The sequence below is a fragment of the Mytilus californianus genome, unplaced genomic scaffold (genome assembly GCF_021869535.1).
Source record: "Mytilus californianus isolate M0D057914Y unplaced genomic scaffold, xbMytCali1.0.p SCAF_3, whole genome shotgun sequence".
NCBI lineage: Eukaryota > Metazoa > Mollusca > Bivalvia > Mytilida > Mytilidae > Mytilus > Mytilus californianus.
This window is the reverse complement of record NW_026262679.1, coordinates 121,689,703-121,712,141: the sequence shown is the minus strand read 5'-3', so window position 1 is coordinate 121,712,141 and position 22,439 is coordinate 121,689,703. Positions and strand designations below refer to the sequence as shown.

General features: G+C 33.1%; 1 protein-coding gene and 2 long non-coding RNA genes across 3 annotated transcripts; 1 reads left to right on the top strand and 2 right to left on the bottom strand.

Moving 5' to 3' along the window:
* Positions 1–3,002: 3,002 nt before the first annotated feature.
* On the top strand, positions 3,003–3,971 carry LOC127736043 (uncharacterized). The gene is made up of 2 exons (XR_007998745.1): positions 3,003–3,110; positions 3,832–3,971. It is a non-coding gene; the product is annotated as an uncharacterized LOC127736043 (long non-coding RNA).
* A 3,754-nt stretch (positions 3,972–7,725) lies between these two features.
* LOC127736046 (uncharacterized) lies at positions 7,726–16,726 on the bottom strand. The gene is made up of 3 exons (XR_007998782.1): positions 16,385–16,726; positions 15,913–16,059; positions 7,726–9,409 (listed from the first exon to the last, which is right to left on the bottom strand). It is a non-coding gene; the product is annotated as an uncharacterized LOC127736046 (long non-coding RNA).
* Positions 16,727–19,276: 2,550 nt separating this feature from the next.
* LOC127736041 (uncharacterized) lies at positions 19,277–22,083 on the bottom strand. Its single transcript, XM_052246540.1, has 3 exons — positions 21,729–22,083; positions 20,949–21,095; positions 19,277–19,955 (listed from the first exon to the last, which is right to left on the bottom strand). Exons 1-3 carry the CDS (start codon positions 21,946–21,948, stop codon positions 19,501–19,503), a joined length of 822 nt encoding a protein of 273 aa, XP_052102500.1. The 5' UTR covers positions 21,949–22,083; the 3' UTR covers positions 19,277–19,500.
* Between the last annotated feature and the right edge of the window lie 356 nt (positions 22,084–22,439).

Here is a 22,439-nt window from a genome sequence, read left to right as displayed (position 1 = left end):
TAATTCAAATAATGACTAATGTAGAATTACCTTCTAATTCTATAAAAAAAATTCACAACTACTGAACAGGAACAATCATGGTACTTTTTTACCTATGAAACTACACTATGACATCTGTCGATGATCTGATCTGCAAAACCTACAAACAGACACAGAAATATCATCAAATAGTGAAATAAAAGATTGATTGCACCTTGTATTGATAGTTCCGACACGTGTAACATGGGGAGCCCGTTTGTTTACAAATAATAATGTCACGTGATCACGCACTGACCGTCACAAATTTTTATCACACAATATTACTGTACTTACACAATTCACAAATGCATAACCCATTTATCTTGCGGACATGCAATGGGAATGTGCACGGTTATCAATAACTACAAAAATATTGCATGTACAGTTAATGAAGAAGTTATTTCATCAAATAGATAAGATTTTCACTCATGACACAAATCTGAGACTACTATAACACAGAGATTGGTCACTTCCCGACAGAAGTTATAGAAATTTTGATATAGATAAATTTAACACAGATCTAAACCAAATAAAAATGCCACTTACAGAAAATGTCACAAATTCTGAACAGTTAAACCAGGCATATAATGAATTTGAAGATACATTCACACATATTCTAAACAAACATGCACCGATCAAAACAAGACAACCAAGAAAACAACCATTACCGTGCATGAATAGTGAACTTAGAAAAGCTGTATATCGCAAACACATGCTGTACACACAATTTACAAAGCATAAAGATTCAAAAACATGGGAAAAATATAGAAAACAGCGAAACCTTGTTACAAAACTTAAAAAAGTATCCATGAAAAATTATTTTTTAGAACGTTGTTCAGGTGGGGCAAAAAACAGTAACTTCTGGACAACTATAAAGCCGTTTTTCTCAAAAAAATGTCACTCAGGGGAACAAAAAATTGTTTTATGTGAAAACAACAAAATCATAAACAACACCAAAGATGTTTCAGAACACTTTAACACATTTTTTTCGACAGTTGCAGACAAGATTGGTAGTGACGTGCTATACGACCCACCAACTCATGCCAGTATCTTGCAAATAAAAGATCAAAACTGCACTAACACAAAATTTGATTTTCAGAAAACAACAACAGAAAAAGTAGCAAAAATTATTAATAAAATTAACATTAAAAAAGCTACTGGAGTAGATGGCATACCAGCAAAAGTAGTGAAACATTGTAAACCGATAATTGTGCCACAGTTAACAACACTTATAAATCTATCTGTAGAAACTGGAGTTTTTCCTGATAGACTCAAGCAGGCTCAAGTAACACCACTGCACAAGAAAAACAACCAACTTGACAAAGCCAATTATAGGCCTGTCAGCGTTCTACCAATTTTTTCTAAAATTTATGAAAAGGTTTTTGAAATTCAACTTGGTGATTTTTTTGAAATTATTTTTCATCCCTATCTGTGTGCTTTTAGACGTGGCCATGGGTGTCAGACCACACTGTTACGACTGCTAGAAGATTGGCGTGCAGCATTAGATAAAAACCAGTATATAGCTGCTGTTTTAATGGACCTATCAAAGGCTTTTGATTGCCTACCACATGAAATTCTGCTTGATAAATTATCAGCATATGGTGTCTCTGTTCATTCTATTTCACTACTTAAATCTTATTTGACAAACAGGAAACAACAAATTAAAATAAATAGTATTCTTAGCAGTTGGGCTGACATTCATAAGGGGGTTCCCCAGGGTTCTATCCTGGGCCCCCTACTATTCAATGTTTTTATCAATGATATATTCTTATTTATAAAAAATGGAACTTTGTATAATTATGCAGATGACAATACTTTATCTTACTGTAGTCCTGATTATGATGTTTTGATTTCTACTTTGGAATCTGAATCACTCAAACTTATTGAGTGGTTCAAAATAAATAAAATGCAGGCAAACCCCGACAAATTTCAGGTCCTAGCAGTTGGGAAAAAGACATATAACAAAAATCCATCTATACGTATCCAAAGTGCTGATCTTTCGTGTGAGTCAACTGTCAAATTACTTGGCATTGACATAGATTATCAGCTAAATTTTGATATTCATATTGGTAAAATATGCAGGAAGGCATCTCAGCAACTAAATATTTTGAAACGTTTGGGAGCTTATCTGAACAAGCTAAGTAAGCTTACTATTTTCCATACATTTATTTTGTCAAACTTCAATTTCTGCCCTTTGGCATGGCATTTTTGTACCGAGAAAAATTCAAAAAAATTAGAAAAAGTGCAAGAAAGAGCACTAAGGTTTGTGTACGAAGACCATTCAAGCTCATATCAACAGTTGCTTGAAAAGGCTAAGATGCCTTCACTGCATATTAAAAGACAAAGATCTATGGCAATTGAAACTTTTAATATAGTCAATAAATTAGCACCTGTCTGTTTACATGATTTATTAAATATAAAAGATTGTAAATATTCTTTCAGATATAGTAATATACTGGATATACCACATGTAAAAACTACACAGTTTGGTAAGAAAAGTTTTAAATTTGCAGCTGCTACTCTGTGGAACAGCCTACCTGACCATTTCAGGACTGAAAACAGTTTTTCTCAATTTAAGAGCCTTATACAGTCTTGGAATGGTTCAAAATGTTGTTGTTCTGCTTGTAGATAAGCTTTATCATATCATTGCTCTAACATGTTATTATGCCTTAAATTTTTGCATGTGTGCTATATTTTATTTGTGCTTAATTTTAGTTGTGCTTAATTTTTAGTTGTGCTTCAGCTTTGGCTTTAGATATGTATTTTAAAAGTGCTTTGCATGTATTTCGATATGACTGTGCTGTTATATATCCTGTCTGCATGTTGTGTGTTTTAATGTTGTGTTTGTGTTACCTTATATTCGGTAAAAAGCTCTTAAGAGCTTATGTTTGTATTGTTATATGTGAACCGAATCAAAATAAAACTTTCGTATCGTACTGACCAGTCAAATAGTAATTAATTGTAAGTCTTCGATCACATGACTCGGCACGTGACTCGCAATGATTGACAAGAAGGATTCGACCGCCATTTTTGACAGCGAAAGAGAAAATAATAATTAACAAATGTGGATTTATAAAGAGTGTTATGTTCCGGTAAGTGTGAATATAAGATTTGACATGTTCATAAATGTTGGTTTATAAGCACATTAAATAAAATAAGTGCAGTTATAGACTTGAATTTACCGACCAAACCGGAAAGTATCCTCGAGTTATTACCAGTCCGTGGGACAGGGTCAATGAGCAACTCACCAATAACTTACATTCAGATGAACAATCTGTTTTCCGGATAATGTATGTGCAAGCCTTAGTAATTAACCGATGTAATGATGTAAAATTTGTAATTATATGAAATTCCAATTTTTCTGTATCAGTAAGTTCCCGCTGCAGAACTGAGAAACACACGAGACAAGTTGCACACACACAACATGAGGTCTGATAGGTGAATTTGTATTGTTAGTGAAAGAAATTTAGATTTATATTTGGTTCCCTTGATAATATATATGCAGTCTATACATGCTAGTATAATAATATTATGCAATGAAAATGTGTCACCATGTGAAATACCAGTACATCATAAGTTCCTAAATAGACGTATTTTTTTTTAAATAATTGACCCAAACATGATGTAAAAAGTACATGCACCTTTGGTCTGCATCCTTTATCAGTTTAACTATTTTGATCCATATTGACATGATTGGTCAATTACTGCTGAGTCTCAAGTCTCAGATTAATGTCTTAAAAATTAATTAATTGCCTATGCTATAAACTTGACAAAGATTATTTCTTTTTATTTATAATATATTCTTTATTGTAGGAATACCCCCAGAAAGAAATCACGCATTAGAAGAAGGGAGAAGTACTACAGGAGAAAATGACTTTTTTTAGTATTTTTTTTAATTTCATTGAATTTGTCATGCTTGTCTTACATGGAGAATAAATATTTAAGTCTTTGAATATACATTTTTATTATTATATACATTAAAACTAAGACAGGAATGCAGAAATTCACTAACACGCTCAGTTTGGATAACAGTTCAAAGAAAGAAAAAAAACAAGTAACCACACATCTTTATATATTAAAGGAATAGCCACTTGAAGCAAACTTTAAGGATATTTTTATATATTTTTGCTAATGATCATCAGACAACTCCTTTAGTCCAAATGAAGTTCAATGAAGTGGATGTAAGTTATTGGAATGCACCGTAAATACCTTCAACAATGAGAAAACCTATACTGTGCAGTTAGCTTCAAAAGTCCCCGACATGGAAAATATATAACAATTCACTAGAGAAAACGAAGTGTCTACAATAACCAAGCAATTTACGAAAATTCAAATATGACGGACATGAACCAACAGCAACCACTGAATTACAGGCTCCTGACTTGAGACGGGCACATAAAGAATGTGACAATATTAAATATTTTTAGGCGCTCATCACCACCACTAGCATGGGACATTGGTGTAACGACATAACATAAAAACAAACTTTAAACATAATTTGAAAATAGTTCATTTCGGTTTAATCAGGCTGACTGTACATGAAATATTTGCCATTGACAAGCAGTTGTGAATCGAAGTTGAATTTACAGAAAGGTGACATCAATATATGCTATCATATTTAACATTTTTGTTTAGATCTGACATTGCTACGTATTTATACATTCCGCATTATTTTTGGCTTCTCAGAATTTTCACATGGTAAACCGTCAGCAGTTACCCAACAAATAAATGTTATAGGGAACCTTTTTACAAAGCATCATGCCGACAACAATTAACATGGTTTGTCACCAAACATTGAACAAGCACATTTATATTTGCTGTGGCTAAAAAAACTAAAGCAAATCACAACTCTTTTCATCTGAGTTGCTCAATTATTAGGGTTACAAAAAGCATAGCGATATATTATAACTAAAACATACGACACTTTAACAATAGACAATATTCAAATTTTCAAAAACTTTACGGCTCTGTATTGAAGCACAAAATTTCTTTTCTGGGATTTTGAAAGAGGGCACATATTTCTAGTGTTAAAAAAATGTCATCGTAATTTACACTAATGTGGTTCTATTTATGTTAACATAGAGATAATTTGATTATTCAGTCACATAATTTTGAAGCTTCTTCGTTCTGATTTACATGTACTTGCGGTTGATGCTTCTTTTGGAGTTTTTGCAGTCTTTGCAGCAGGGACGTATAGTCATCCTCAGATTCAATATCTGATGCAGTATATTCACCACGTAAAAGATCAAGATTGAGATCACTATCATCCCAAGATAAAAAATCCATGTTACTGGACATTGTGAATTGAAAAATGAAAATGCCGGCGATATCTTGGGAACATCTATATAATTTGTAGGGCTTATGTTTGCTTTATGTATCCATAGCAGTTATAACCTCTTTGCTGAACTGTTACGTAAGGAAATTACTCATTTACCTTTAATGAAATTTTTTCTCTCTTCTGTGATCGCCGCTTATTACATTGTTTGCAAAAACTTGACCTAATTATCAGACGGAAATTTAAAAAAAGTGGGGGGGGCGGGGGGGGGGGGGGGGGGGGGGGGGGGTTGAAACTTGTTTGAAAAAAAATTGTACGTTGGATAATCTGAATGAGGGTCTGGATGGGGGTTCTTTATTTCCTATAATGTCTATGCCATTTTTCTCTATTCCTTAAATCTTAATAACTTATTATTTTTATCTTCTCTATTCTTTATTTGTCGGTCCATTTTTCTACATTCTATACTTTTTTTGCCCCTATTTCTCCATTCTATAAAACCCCATCCACACCCTCCTGAATCCTACCACAAGTGCACCGACGATATTTGACAAGGTTTACTACAATAAACATGTATAAACGGAGCCTCGTGTACCTTGGGCACCCAGCTGTGAAACAAAATTCATCTCCCATGCTTTTGAGACTACCTGTCTACAGGTAAAATATTTGTATATTAGATACAATTAACGGACGTGTAGCAAAACAATGTAACTGTAAGATTGATAAGATTAATCACATTCACATTTTCAAGAGTGGCCGCATAATAACAAACTATTAACAAATTATTAATGATTAAAAACAAAAATTTAAATATGAATAGAGATATAACTGCATTTGAAAGATAAAAACTATATTCTTTTTTTTTTTTTATGAATTCAATTTTGTTTTTAAATTATTTTTAAAAGAAAAATAATAAAATCCGATACTGTTATAGTATTCTCAGTGATAGGTGATATATGTCGTCTGCTACGGTCGAATACGAAACTACGTTAAAATAACGTAGCTAACTACCGGAGACTCAGATAATCCGATAAATCTATAGTGACCAATCTCTGTGTTATAGTAGTCTCAGCACAAATCGACTGGGTGTCGTCGCCATCGGGGATAATACACCTTATCGCTGTTTGTCCGCCATTACTGGACATCACAAAAGTTCCCATAAAATTTTGACATCATAATAGAAAATATCTGACGCCACAATGGAAAAGTGATTGTTGTATGACGTCAAAAGTTCAAGCGGGACAGATTCTCGGGTTAAGCGGGAATAGCGACAAGGTGTATTGATAAATGGGATTAAATTGACCGCCAAGATGGTGTAGAAAACCACCTCTGGAGAACCTTAACATTAATAAGTAATACTCACCAAAATTTCTCTATAATTAACGCTATTTTCTTTTGGAAAATTTCAGAAAGATGCTGATAAACTTATTTGGTGACACAGATTATTTTCTTGTAATGGCGCGAAATATATTCTTACTCTTAATGCTTGACGTAACAAAATTTGTATATAATTATATTTAACTAAAGCTCAGCGTAAATTTGCAGAAGCATGACAAAACATTAATAATAAAATGTGTAAATATTTCTGTAAAAGAACATAATTTTACTTTACCAGTATACTTCACTTAGAATTACATTTGAGCGCAAGAAAATCTCTATGTGAATCGGCTCGGGGTCGAAGTTCAACATTTCAACGGAAATTTTTGCGTGTGCTTGCGTTGCTTTAGATCGAGGCCACAGCTTTTCAACCAATCGGGGAATGTTTACTTGGGGCATACATCTATTTTTACTGCAGGTTTCGACATGTTTAAATCGGGATTATAGAAAAATGGAATGTTGTTGGTAGATACAGAACAGAAAATGATGAACACTTTTAGCAAAAGATCAATTGGATCGGGGGTCTGTGAATTCACATTATTTGTACAACTCTCCTTACTCTTGGGAAGCGTGTGCTTTACATCGAGGCTTGCGTTGCTTTACATCGAGGCTTTCGTTGCTTTACATCGACGCCATAGTAGTTCAACCAATCGGGGAATGTTTATTTGGGGCATACATCTATTTTTACTGCAGGTTTTGGCATATTTTAATCGAAATTAGAGAAAAATGGAATGATGTTAGGAGATATAAAACAGAAAATGATAAATATTTTTAGCAAAAGATGAATTGGATCGGGGTTCTGTGTATTCACATTATTTGTACAACTCTCCTTACTGATGGCAAAAAATGGAATTTCCGTGACCTAAATGGTTCGCGAAAATTAATATTTTTATATATATATAGTAATAATACAATGGTAGACTTCATCAATGTTCTGAGATTAAAAACAGACTTAACTTGATTCAATAGTATTTTCATATGTTGTGTACAAATCGTAATCTTGTATATTTATAATTTGTACAAATTTTTTGTACAATATCAGTTTTTTTCAAAACCTCTTAACATAATTGGATAAAACAAGTAAGCTTTTATTGTATTGTCTTATCATTACCATACTAACATGACTACACGCTACAGTCTTATACATAACACTCATACACAGTTTATATAATAACACTAAAAGATATTTTGGGTGCTTAGTATCGGGTATGATATATAGAATCTCACCCAGTCTTGTGTTATTTGCAGCATTATTCCTCAAAGTAGACGGTGCTTTATATTAGGTTAAAGTATAAAAATTATGAATAGTATGGTGAAAGAAGTAGACGTCGGATTTTTGAACCCCACAATGTGTTCACGAGCTTACCTGATTAAGGTTTCTCAGAAACACTCATATGCGCACGAAACTCATTTCATTTATTTTTTAACATAATACCGTAAATTATTGATGATTATAGATCAGATGAAATAACAAAAAAATACAAAAAAAATGTACCAGTATTAAACTAATGGTTGCCTTTCGTTTCATTTTTGGAGTATTTGACAAATGCCAAATGTTATTTTGTTATCTTTTAGTTACTTTGTATGTTAGTATGAAGTCGAAGATATTGCTGATGTGTATTATCGTCAGGACTGTGTAGGATGGATGTGCTGGTGTGTATTATTGTCAGGACTGTATAGGATGGATGTGCTGATGTGTATTATTGTCAGGACTGTGTAGGATGGATGTGCTGGTGTGTATTATTGTCAGGACTGTATAGGATGGATGTGCTGATGTGTATTATTGTCAGGACTGTATAGGATGGATGTGCTGATGTGTATTATTGTCAGGACTGTATAGGATGGATGTGCTGATGTATATTATTGTCAGGACTGTAAAGGATGCATGTGCTGATGTGTATTATTGCCAGGACTGTATAGGATGAATATGTGCTAAAGCTGCTTCCAGGTTCACCAAATTACTCGTAAATCTGCATCATGAACTTACCACACATCACCCAAATTTCCAAAGACAATACATACAGATTCCCCTTATTTCACCACGCTACGTTCCCAGGGTTTGATATAAGAGATATTATTAATAAATCGCTGGCATCAGGGAAATTAGCTATTGCAGATTATAATAAAAAAATTATAATTTATGAATTGCGCGAGGATGTCTTTGATGAAATAGTACTACCATTTGCTCCTTGGTATATAGCTGTCATAGATGAATACTGATAACTTGTAAAAAAAATATGTATAAATCAGGGATGAATACCCCATACCGTTTGTTTTATTATTGAATTATAAGTTGTACACAATATACATCCAGTAACTGACATTAAAATTTTGTTGACAACGGATAAGGGTTTTGCTTCAAAAAATCATATCTTGGTGGTCTAGACGGAGTAACCATTAAGGCCTTTCTGTCTATATCATCATCCATGAAAGAATCTTTCATCGAATATGGATCTTTTAAATGGGGTTTTCGTTTCGGTTCTCTGTCAAGCTTGTCTTGGTCGACATAAGTGTTCTTTTTAGTATCGTATTTCCGATACTGCATATCATCAAAGTTATTGTCCATTGGAAGGATTGCCATTTTGTTATAATATGGATATTCTTTTAAATCTGGAATCAAGCATAGCATTGAAAAAAATGCTAATCCTGTAGCTATCATGGACATTCCAGCCGACCAAGCTAGGAAATATGGAAAATCTATCTGCAGAATCCATAATACAATTCCACCAATTGGAAATAGTTCTGTAATACATCAAACATATATATCAATCTTCATTAATGATGTTCCTTTGAGATATTCATGACAGGTTGTAACTTGTTTGTATATTGATATAAGAAGATGTGGTATAAGTGCCAATGAGACAACTCTCCATCCAAGTCACAATTTATAAAAGTAAACCATTATAGGTCAAAGTACGGCTTTCAACACGGAGCCTTGGCTCACACCGCACAGCAAGCTATAAAGGGCCCCACAAATTACTAGTGCAAAACCATTCAAACGGGAAAACCAACGGTCTAATCTATATAAAAAACGAGAAACACTTATGAACTACATCAACAACTACTGAACATCAGATTCCTGACTTAGGACAGATGCAAACAATTGCAGCGGGTTTAAACGTTTTAATGGTACCAAACCTTCACCCTTATCTGAAACAATAGTGTAACATCACAACATAGAAAGACACACTATAAAATATCAATTAAAATGGATTAACTCAACCAAAAGACATATTAACATAAGTGAACATACACTGAACTAATAAATTTGATCTATGATACAATGTAAATACGAAATCAATAAAATAAGGGAGGAATAATTAAAGTAACAGTATTATACCGCTGTGAAATGTTAAACAATTTCAGAAAAACAACAATGCCTTTTTCATTTATCCCTTGGGCATGCCACAGTAAATAAAAAGAAAGCAAATTAATTTAAAAATGATTAAACAAACACAATATAATGAAATAACAAAACACGTAAAGAAAGCAGGTGGTTAGGATAACTAACTTTAACTAAAAGAAAGTGTTTATTCGCAAAACAAATCCAGGGTGATTTAGAGCAAACCCATCTTAAATATTAGAAAAATCAGACTTATGCAATGCCAAATGCAAAGAAACAACATGCAATATGACAGATGAATGGATGGTTAACGTTCAGCATGCAATCTTTCAAACACATCCCGCTCGAGAACACATTGATATGTTATGATAATTCGAATGTGATTTGCAGATCTACAAATATTTGAATGTGGTTAGTCCGTTAGGATTTATTATTGGTTAACATTTAGATATACCATGTTGCCGAAACTACTTTATTAACTTATGTCATCACTTTGCCGATATCACGCTGAAACATTCATGCGCGATACAAATGAATAAAATGGAATACTGAAATTAAAAGAAAAATAACAAATGCTTAGGTTGAGAATTACAAGTAATAAAAATAACTTTACTAGAGGTTATTGGTGTGTCAACTGGGCCTCTGATTTACAAACTTTACATGTAACCAAGTCATTCGGCCTTTTCCCCCAGTTTGTGAGCTCAGTAATCGACCAAGTTTACACACCGATGACCTCTAGAAAAACGTATGATGCGTTTAATCCTAAAATGATGAAAAACTTTCTTGTACTTTACCGATATGAGAGCTGATGTTTTAAGTTTCTTGCCCACACAATATCGATGGAATCCATGTCTGTCTTCCCAGATACCATACAGAGACTGCATGCCAATCATGTTTTAGTACTTAGCAGAGAGTGCACAAATACAAATGTAAAAGATTTTAAATTGTACCAATAACCTTCTGCACTAGGAACAAACATGATTGCTACGTATGGTGAGTTTATTTGCTACCATTTGATCCCAATAAACAAATAAGGAGATGTGGTATGATTACAAATGAGACAACTGTCCACCAGAGTCTAATTGTAGTGGATGTAAGTCACCGTGCGTCCTCTAATAATGAGCAAAACCCACATCATGTAGTCAACTATAAACGGCTCCGATATGACAAAACGCTAAACTATATAAATGAGAAAACAAACGGACTGGCCTGATTTATGAAAAAAACAATAAGTGAAAAAAAATATGACAAACAGCAACGAACGTCAACAACTGAAATACAGGTTCATGGCACGAGACTAGCACATGAAGACTAGCGAGGTTGAACCAGTTAACAATTGCTTAATTCAACAGATTGTGGCACGACGCAAAAAAAAAACTGATTTAAAAACAAAAGAGAAATACCGGTGGTACCGATCTAAGAGTACTCGCAGTTACTGCGAAACCTAATTCAAAGCCAATTACAACTGATAAATAAATCATCTTCTCTGAGATTTAAATCTAAGTCAGCATACATCCAACGGATTTTGTGTAAATACGTCATAAACAATCTGTTAAAAGGATGACATTGTTAAAGGCCAAAATACACGTTCATAGTATCTACAGGATGTAGTACCATTAGTTTTCATAACTGTTTAGCAATACATATTCAATTATGTATCATTTTATCAAAATTGCAATCAATGTTCTGACCGATAAAAACAAAATTCAAAGATGTTGCTACGGTATTAGATTCATATCCTTAAAATAAGTTTGTTCCAAGGATCAAAGAGTGGACATGGATCGTATCGTATTTCAATCTCCAATCAGATTTTTCAAGGACCATATGATTAAATAAGAAAATTTCAGTTCGATAATTTACTAGTATCCAAAACATCCAAAGAGTTTTTGACACTACAATGATAGTATTCCATTATCTGCATACGTTGTACAACAAAAGTTAATAACAATTCGGTTGAAAACGTAGGACTGAAAAACGTTACTATTTAACAACGAACTACAACTACAAGGCAGTAAAGTCCCACTAGATAATATAACTTGGAGTAAATTTAGCCTGATCCCGATCGAACTCTAAGAAAAAAGCTTCTCGAATTGTCCAACAAAAGTTACAGTAAATATAATGGATGTATAATTCTAAATTTCAATGCATTGGAACCAAATCATATAAGAACTGAATGTCGTAAATATCAAAGTTTTCCGAAACCATACTCTAAAAAAATGTTTGCGATTTTCTGAGTTATTTACCAACTCTGGAACGACTAATGGAAAGATAGTAAAACTATAGCACTCTAAATGGACAATTTATAGATTAGTTATATCTAAAAGGTAGTCATTGATTTATTGTTGTTTACTCTAACGACCAGACTGTGGCAAATATTTCATGCATCTGCAGGACCAGAACACATTTACAGTAGGTAGGGTCTACAAGGTAGGTCGGGATAAAGGACAAAGAAAATGTTCAATGTCACTGGAACATGAAAGTGTGTTGGATAGGGACAACAATTGTGCCATGCAACTGGCAACCTACGGGCCCTTTCCCACACCATGCATCGAAGTTGTCGTCCCCATTTCGCGAGACGTGACTACTTTTTCAACATCCCGCCAAGCTTAAGGGCATACGATACAGTTTTGATCCCGCGGTGGTTTTTTTTTCACGAAAATTTGCATACAAGCTATTCTTCACCTAGTCAATTCAAATATGTAATAAAAAATAGACCTGCATGTGCTACTTTAAGAGATGATTGGGTCGATATTTTAGACATTTACTCAAAATTTCTAGTTTTTTTTCACATTTCTATCCTTTGGATAGACATACCTAACGTTTATGTTTCAAAAGATAAACAAAAGCGGATTTTTGTAAAAACATTTGGAAAATCTTCTTTTTATATGTATGCTCTAAATTTGTATAACAATTCTTTGGAAATAATCAATTTTTATCAAATTTTCATGATTCTAGAAAAATACAGCATTTTTGCTGTATATTTATCTAATTTTAAAAAATTTCGTTGGTGACTTTTTCATAAAAATTGGTACAAATAATTTTCATTCGTAATCAAACATAATGTCATTTTAAAAAAGAGGGGTCCATAAACTCGTTTTCAAGTCAAATCAGTCTGAATGATAAAAATCAGTCGAAAAGTGTATCCTTTTCCCGTCCCTACTATGTACTGCTTACCTAAATTGCACAAAAAACCATTTAAATTCCGTTTCATCTCCGCATTTAGTAAGTGTTCTATTACCAATCTATCAGTGCTTCTAACTACCTCCCTTACTACTATCAAAGAACTTGTTATTAACTTTTGTAATAAATCTTATGAAAATAATGGTATTAATTATTTTTGGAGTGTTAAAAATTCTGTAGAGGTTTTAGATAAAATACATGTTTTTGAAGGTCCTTTTAATTCTGTTGACAGTTATGATTTTTCTACTCTCTATACTACACTTCCACACAATCTTATCAAGAAAAAGTTTTCATTTTTAATTAAATGGTCTTTTGAAAAGTCTCATTGCAAATTTATTTGCTGTAACTCGTTTAAAGCCTTTTTCTGTAACGAAAAAGTAAAGTATGCTAGATACACTTACTGGAAATGTGAAGATATGATTGAAGCTTTAAATTTTCTCCTGGACAACATTTATGAACGTTTCGGATATAAAGTGTATCGACAAGTAGTAGGTATTCCTATGGGCACTAACTACGCCCCTTTAATAGCAGATTTATTCCTGTATTGCTATGAATCTCAGTTTATGAGCAAACTCAGTAAAGACACGTCATTGTTACATTTGGTTGATACATTCAACAATACCTTCCGTTATCTGGATGATATTTTTTCGTTAAATAATCCAAAGTTCCCTAAATATACTACCGAAATTTACCCAAAAGAACTTACTTTAACTAAATCTAACATAAACAGCAGTAGTTGTCATTTTCTAGATTTGGACATTTCAATCTCTAAAGGAAAACTCCATACTAAAATTTACGACAAAAGAGACAACTTTTCATTCCCTATTGTAAATTTTCCTTTTTTAGACGGCGATGTTACTTTGGCTCCATCATACGGTGTTTATATTCCCAATTCGTTAGTTATACCCGTGTGTGTAGTGATGTCATAGAGTTTAACGAGCGTAATCAATGCATCACTGGTAAATTATTAAGTCAGGGATTTCGTTACCATAAATTACGTAAAACTTTTACTAAATTCTTTCATAGATACAAAGATTTGATTAGTAAATGTGGCTGTACCTGTAGAAATCTGATTAAAAACGGTATTTCACATCCTAACTTTTACGGTAATATTGTACTTAAAGCGCGGAAATCACTATGTGATCTGTGTAAACTCATCGAACCTTTAAACAAACTTATTAGTAAAGGTTATCTTACTAATGTTGTAATTAGATCTTTGAATATAGTTTACATTGCCACTAATATCGATTTTGTCATCAGCAAATTAAAACATAACAAAATTTGTATTCTTTTCAAACGGGATGTATAAAGACACACCCACGTTCATTTTGATCTATAAAGAGGTTAACTCCTAACTATCCTACTGCCTCTCGAAACATTTATTTTTGGCATTGCACAAGTCATGTCTTCTTTGACTGTCCATGACGTTTAAATACTAAATCCCTGGGATGTGTTTTAGTTGATTTTAGTCTCTGGTGCATGATTTTAACTAGCTGTCAGTAACTGCGAGTACTCTCAAATCGTACTTTCTTGTTTATTTGACCTGATGATACTAATTGTACTGTTTTTTTGTTAATTAATGTTTACTTATTCAGGGTTATATCTGGTCTACATACCAGCTTTGATAAGTGTTTGGTATTACAATAAATTTTCAATTCTTCGTACTATGAACATCAAAATTATTTATTTTGTAAAAATATTTCCTTTCTCCATTTGAACTGTACACGTATACCTAACAACAAAATTATTTTCATTTACCTGTGTTTAAAGTAATTGCAAATGGGCTGATATTTTTGTTCAAGCATATTGTTTTTCTTAAATTGTTTAACATTTCACAGCGGTATAACATGTTACTTTAATTATTCTTCCCTTAGTTTTATTGATTTTGTATTAACATTGTATCATAGATCAAATTTATTTGTTCAGTGTATGTTCACTGGTGTTAATATGTCTTTTGATTGAGTTAAGCCATTTCAATTGATATTTTATAGTGTGTCTTTCTATGTTGTGATGATACAATATTGTTTCAGATAAGGGTGAAAGTTTGGTACCATTAAAACGTTTAAATCCGCTGCAATTGTTTGCATCTGTCCTAAGTCAGGAATCTAATGTTCAGTAGTTGTCGTTTGTTGATGGCGTTCCGATAAGTGGTTCTCGTTTCTCGTTTTTTATATAGATTAGACCGTTGGTTTTCCCGTTTGAATGGTTTTACACTAGTAACTTTTGGGGCCCTTTAGCTTGCTGTTCGGTGTGAGCCAAGGCTCCGTGTTGAAGACCGTACTTTGACCTATCATGGTTTACTTTTATAAATTTTGACTTGGATGGAGAGTTGTCTCATTGGCACTCATACCACATCTTCCTATATCCATGTCACAGTTTGACGTCGTGAAAAATAATATCTTACGTTATCAACGTCATTACCTCCCCTGTAACTGTATCGTATGACCTTAAACAGATGCCTGTGTAACTCATGTCGCGGAAGCGGATATAACGGATCCTGCATTCCGTCGTGATTGTCGGCGTCAATATTTAGGTTCAGTCTGTTGTTTAAGTTTTTTTAGACATCAACAACTTTGACAAACCATCAAGAAATTTTATGAAATTTGGACAGAAGTTTTTTATGACAAAAAGTCAGTATTAAGTACGGAAGCTACGGAAGCCCATTGCGGTGATATCTATGTATACATGTTATCTGATTAATTTATTCGCATTATTTATTTACCCGATGTGACTATCAGAATTATAATAGATTTCGCTGTTGCCCTTGTCCTGCTTCTGTCTGCGAGTACGTAGAAGGCGTAAATAACCACAATGATGAAAAATAGTCCGATGGTGACACCTTCAAGTATCTTGGCCAGTGTGAAAAATACTGAAAAATAACATAAAAAAAATAAAAACAAATTCATAGAGTTTTTCTAAGAGAAAATTTTGTATATTGATTTGAAAACAAGTATATATAAACGATCAGCAACAAAATTTTAAGCACACTGAAATAATTTTTGAATGAACAGTATTTTTTTAATGTTCAAACTGAGTTTAATGTAATGATCAACATAAACAAGAACAACAAATTACACCATCAGTGAAACCTGTATAACAATGGAAGATTACTATTCTTTTATTTACCTTTATCTACGTATTGAACATCGACGCCACAGTTTGAAAGAGGAAAAACCATTACAAATTGTACTTACAAGAATGGTAACTGCTTGGAGTTGTAGAAGTAGCGCAAGCAGACGTACAATTTGTGTACCAGAGTAGTCCAACTCTTATATCAAACAGATCCTTAGCTGTGTTATACACCATCCAGTAGTTTGTCAGAAAGGCAGCAGACTGCAATCCAAACGCGAGAAAGATGCAAATGAAACCGACTTTAGCCCAACCGGAAGCATCTCCACAACATGCCATAACTTCTTTTTTGATTCTTAGATTCTTAACAAATAGTCATCACAACCTCGGAAAGACAAACAATGACACGACAAATGAAATGTGTTTTGTCATACCTTAATTCAAATAAAAAAATGCATCGATACATGTATTATAATTTAACTGTGAAGTCATATGGTGAAATTGACCTTTATGTCTATTGAAATAAATTATTAGGGTGAAATAAGATATTATACGGATGAATTATGATACAATTCAAAAGAAATTAAAACAATAAACTAGAGTCAATAGCGATCAATGTTATATGTATGTCTAGTTTGGTTAAACAATTGTTTCTTATGACTAATTTGTTAATAAATAGTTAAGGTGCATTATTTTTTATACAAAATTGTTTTAGATTTTATAACTGTCATGTTTTATTTACTTAAAATGAAAATGAAACTGGAAGACCACGCTAAAACTTTCCAGTATTATGTGAAATATTTAGATGACCAGGCGAGACTATTCACCATTTCGTCGTCGAATACTTTCAACATTTACTATATGGCTTGTTTCATTTGGATGTATTACATTTGGACACATTTGACAGTGAAATGGCTGTAAAATAGAGTTGTGCTTAATCGCTCATAACACACAATTTTGCATGTTATTTGGGAAAAAATATATGAAAAGGTGTATTGTACAAACACTAGACATTTTTACCATAACTTGTTCAACCTTTTTACTTTAAACCGGGTCAGTGTGTTTTTCTTTCACATTATTCTAAATAGAGACTTTTTCAGTATAATATTATCCAAGTAGTCAAGTGATCCAAGTCCAAAGCTTATAAATGTCCGGCTCAGCCTGTCGGTCTAGTTTCACATTCATATTAACATGGTCTCGTCCTGATATGCATTTGACACTTGAACGTTAATCATTGATTCATCATTCATCATGATTACGTTAATCATTGATTCATCTTTCATCATGATTACGTTAATCATTGATTCATCATTCATCATGATTACGTTAATCATTGATTCATCTTTCATCATGATTCACCAGATACCAAATGCTACAGAAGTTAACAGCTACAGGTCACTGTACGGTCGCCAACAATGAGAAAAACGCATACCGCGTAGTCAGCCATAAAAGGCCCCGAAATGACAAATATAAAACAATTCAAACGAGAAAACTAACGGCCTGTTTTATGTACAAAATAATGAACGAAAATCAAATTTGATATGAAGCAACAAACGACAACCACTGAATTACAGGCTCTTGACTTGGGACAGACATACACAGAATATGGCGGGTTTTAACTAGTTTGAAGGCGCCAACCCTCCCCTAACCTGGGACAGTGGTGAAACAGAACAACATAAGAACAATCTATAAAAATCAATTAAAAAGGGCTCAACTCATCAGATCGATACAAAGCAGAAATACATCTAACAAAAACACAGACCGGACGTGGCAGGGTGCTTATACATCCCCACAACAAAAAAAGACACTAAATACAGATCTGAGAGTACTCGCAGTTACTGACAGCTAGTTCAAAGCCAATAACAACTAATAAAAAAATCTAAGACTAAGATATCAATCAGAACAAATCCAACATCCAATGAATTTAATGTAAAGACGCATTGTAGAGCCATGGATGTGCATATGTATATGAAAAATAATGTTTAGTTTGATTTTAATTTACTGATAGCAAAATCAGTATTAATACCAATAAAAACAATATCAAAAGATTTAATTACAGTGTTGAATTGGTAACCTTTTAGAATAAGTTTATTTAAGGATCGATAAGTTTACCCGATACGTAATTTCCGAGCTCAGTAAACACCATCTCCGTAAAAATTAGAATGTGTTATTCCGTTTGAAATAAGTTTTCTACAGGTAAAACCAAACTTCCAAACCAAATCTTTGTATCTATGGAAGAATTAAGTAAGGTTTTAAGTAATTTGTGGTAACGAAATCCCTGACTTAACAATTTATTCAGTGGCGGATCCAGAAATTTTCATAAGAGGGGGCCTACTGACTGCCTAAGAGGGGGCCCGCTCCAGTCATGCTTCAGTGATTCCCTATATAATCAACCAATTTTTTCCCACAAAAGGGGGCCCGGGCCCCTTGCCCCCCTCCCTAAATCCGCCTCTGTTCTCAGTAATACATAGATTACGTTCATTGAAATACAAAACGTCACAACAGACACGGTCAAAGCGAGCGAGTTGTGACAACACCGTAAGATGGTGCTAAAGGAACAGCACTGTCCAAAATAGGAAAATTAACAATAGGGAACGAAAAATCGTCCCTTTTGTCGAAAATTTTAGTGTGGAGTTTCCCGTATAAAACAGAAATTTCTAAATCAAGGAAAGGACAGTTTTTACCGTTTATATTTGATTTATTTAAAGTAAGTTCCTTTTGGTAAATTTCGGCAGTATATTTAGAAAATTCTTGATTATTTAAAAAAAAAATATCATCAGGATAACGGTATTTGTTAAATTTATCAATTAAATGGAATTTAGACGGGCCTTTACTGAGATTGGTCATAAACTAATAGTATAGATCAACTTAACAGGATTTAAGATTAATAATAGAAGCCATAATTATGAACACATGATATATCGATGTATACTTTATTTAGACAGCAGACAAAAACAGATATCCAATAGAGGTCATCGTGTGACCTTCAATGATACACGAAATATTTGTAACGCAAGTTTATTTGACGTGTTTATTTCATTTAAACGTGTTAGAATGTTCATACAGTCAATCTATCAAAACTCAATGTTTAAACATAACAATAGATTCGGAGATATTGTTACAGGGAATAGTAGCATGTTTATCAAATTTCAATTTTCATCATTATAACAATTGTATCTTTACATAATTGTATTTGTTCAAAACATCTTTTTAACAACCAATAAACTTTATTTGTAAGAGGTCAATATTTATGCATTCCTTTACTTGTAAAGAAGTCAGCTCTTGGAGGCCTTGATGGTGTAACAACATGAAGTGAAAATCTGTCATCATTTTCAAGAAAATTCTTATTTTTGGCATATGGGTCACGTGCACCATAATCGTATCCAAAGTCCCGACTGCTTTTCACGTCTGCATAGGAATTACGCTGTGTATAATCAGTGCCAAGGGAGCTGCCCTTCTTTTTGTCCGAACCATGTTTCGTGTACACAGTCTGTTTTTCAAGAGGACGTTTACTGTCTGATGGCCCCCTCTTATGTAACTTTTCATATGGATATTCTTTAAGATCTGGAATTAAGCAAAGCATTGCTATGAGTGCGAATGCAGTAGCTACAATTGAAAGTCCAGCTGACCATGCAACATAATAAGGGAAATCTATCTGTAAGATCCATAGTACCAATCCAGCTGCTGAACTACTCACTGAAACAGAAAGAATAATCCGTGTAAGAGATAACATTTTTATATGCCTTTTAAATAAATATGGACAATCTAATCGTTTGAAATATGGAAAGATATTTGTGTTTTATTTTTAAGTTTGAACTTTAGCAAAGATGACTGTTTGTGATTTTAAATAGGTCAGTTATGTTGTTAAGGGAATGTATGGATATGTAATTTTTATTTTCAGATAGAACTATTGTTACAAGACTTGATTGTTATACCTCACTGTTTGTGTATGTCTATCGTACATCACTTAACGCCCCCACGCACGCACACACATCTCATATTTTGATAGTTTAATATCTAGTTTTCTGCCTAGTGTTTAGTGGATTGTTGTTTATGAAATAAGGACAATAATAATTTAAAGATATCTAGATGCCAATAGGTAGACAGACGGGTAGCTTTACAAAGGTCAAGCTCTAAATCGTCCCGGTTCCATAAAAGTTGTGAATATATTTTACAGAAATCATCAAAGATCTGCAATAAACACTCAGTTCTCCATATAATTAAGAACATAAAGAAATAACGAACAACATCTATACGGACGATTTTGTTTTCGATTTACCCCCCCCTTTTTTAGTTTCTCCCTCTTTTTAAAAAGGACTATTTTTATTGTTCTTGTACTATTCAGTGTAATACTGTTTATTTCAAACTTTTTAGACTCGAACTATGTAAAAATATACCCCTCTCGATATCACAAGGAAAATGTTGAAATATATTTTCCAAATCCTGTATGACTTATTACTATACTGGTGAGTTTATATCGTACTTTGAATACTTGTATGACAGAACATGAGTTAAATGGTCATGAAATGGCGATGATGCACGTTGTTGTCCACAGTCACCACATAATTTGCGGAGAAAACTACTTTTCAATATAAACACACATATTAAAATTATCTCAATTTTAATGCTTTTAAACTGAGATTAAAATAACCAATTACGTAAAGGTATATGAGGAACAGAAGAATTTACCTGCTAAGGCAAGAAATATAATAATGGCAGCTGCCATTCCATGCCTTCTACTACAATCTGCCGCGACATAACAACAGTACATGATCATCGCTACCAGTAGCAATCCAGCACAACCACCTTCAAATCCTAACGTCAATGTGAATGTTACTATAAAATTATAATATTAATTATGATATTTTTAATATTAATTTCATGTTTTTTATTTTGTTTACAGATAGATATAAAAATAAGGAGATGTGTCATGATTGCAAATGAGACCATTTAAACAAAAGAGAATGCTTTAAGATAGAATACTATTCATAAAAAAAACATTAGAAATTTTGTGAAATGCAATGAATTTTAATTTTATGTTGCAGTCACCTTTTCTTTAGGGGAATTTAAGTTCCTATATGCCATTTTTTTCCTTGTTGAAATAGTTATTTTTTTTTCATAGTGATTAAGATTATAACACAATGTTGACTGCTGTAACCCAATTTTTGACATGTTTACCTATTATGTTATTTTGTTTTGCTCGCACACTGTTGTCAATATAATGGAATTCTATGCGCCTGTCATACAAGTGAGAAGTTTAGCTAGCTATAAAACCAGTTTTAATCCACCGTTTTCTTACCAAGTCAGAAATATGCCAGTTGTTTTCCATTCGTTTTGGTGTGTTTGAGCTTTTGATGTTGCCATTTGATAAAGGACTTTCCGTTTTGAATTTTCCTTGGATTTCGGTATTTTTGTTATTTTACTTTTTTTTGTGATCAAATAAGGAAAATCCTGAAATATCATACTTACACGATTTATAGGAAGACGGTGTAAGCACTGAAAAACAACTTATATCAGCCGAACAGTTGGTAAACCACCATAATCCAACACGAAGATCATTAAGATCTAGTACTGTATTATATACCATCCAATTATTTGTTACATAACCAGATGCCTGGAGCCCAAATGCACACACGGCACAGAGAAGTCCTATTTTCGACCATCCGGAGGCACGACTACAGCATCCCATGACCAGCGTGTCGGTAGAGGAAAGAGAAATCTCGTATTAAGCCCTTAATGTTTTACGATTTCAAAATCGTAATCAATTTAAATGTTGCCGTTTCAAATATATAGGTTCACTGGTTTATTACATTTAAAAAGTCAGTTGGAATATCAATTACTTTTGCAATTAATAGATAACAATTCAGTGATATGCTTTTTACCTTTCTAAAACGAAACGTCAGACAATTCACTGCACATATGATTTAAACAAATCAATATCGGTAACAATGTGAAGAATTATAATCCACCATTTTAACCAAAAAAATAAGTAAAAACTTTTTTACATCCTAAACCTAAACCTATTCAGAATGTTTCTGAAGAGGACTAACTTGGCGAACAGGTTGGCGGGCTGGCGAACATTTCTCCAATCCTGTTTAAGCCGACACAGATGACCACAAATATGTTCAATTAGCCGTAGCCACAATCCCATTCTCTCTTCAATTATGACTCATTACCGAT

Bases quoted from the DNA above. Each gene is read 5' to 3' on its own strand.
- LOC127736041 (XM_052246540.1), bottom strand. From the start codon at position 21,948: ATGGGATGCTGTAGTCGTGCCTCCGGATGGTCGAAAATAGGACTTCTC. The intron at 21,096-21,728 runs GTAAGTATGATA...ATAATTTTATAG, and splicing joins ACCGTCTTCCTATAAATCGT to TAACATTCACATTGACGTTA. The intron at 19,956-20,948 runs GTAAATTCTTCT...TTTCTGTTTCAG, and splicing joins TATATTTCTTGCCTTAGCAG to TGAGTAGTTCAGCAGCTGGA.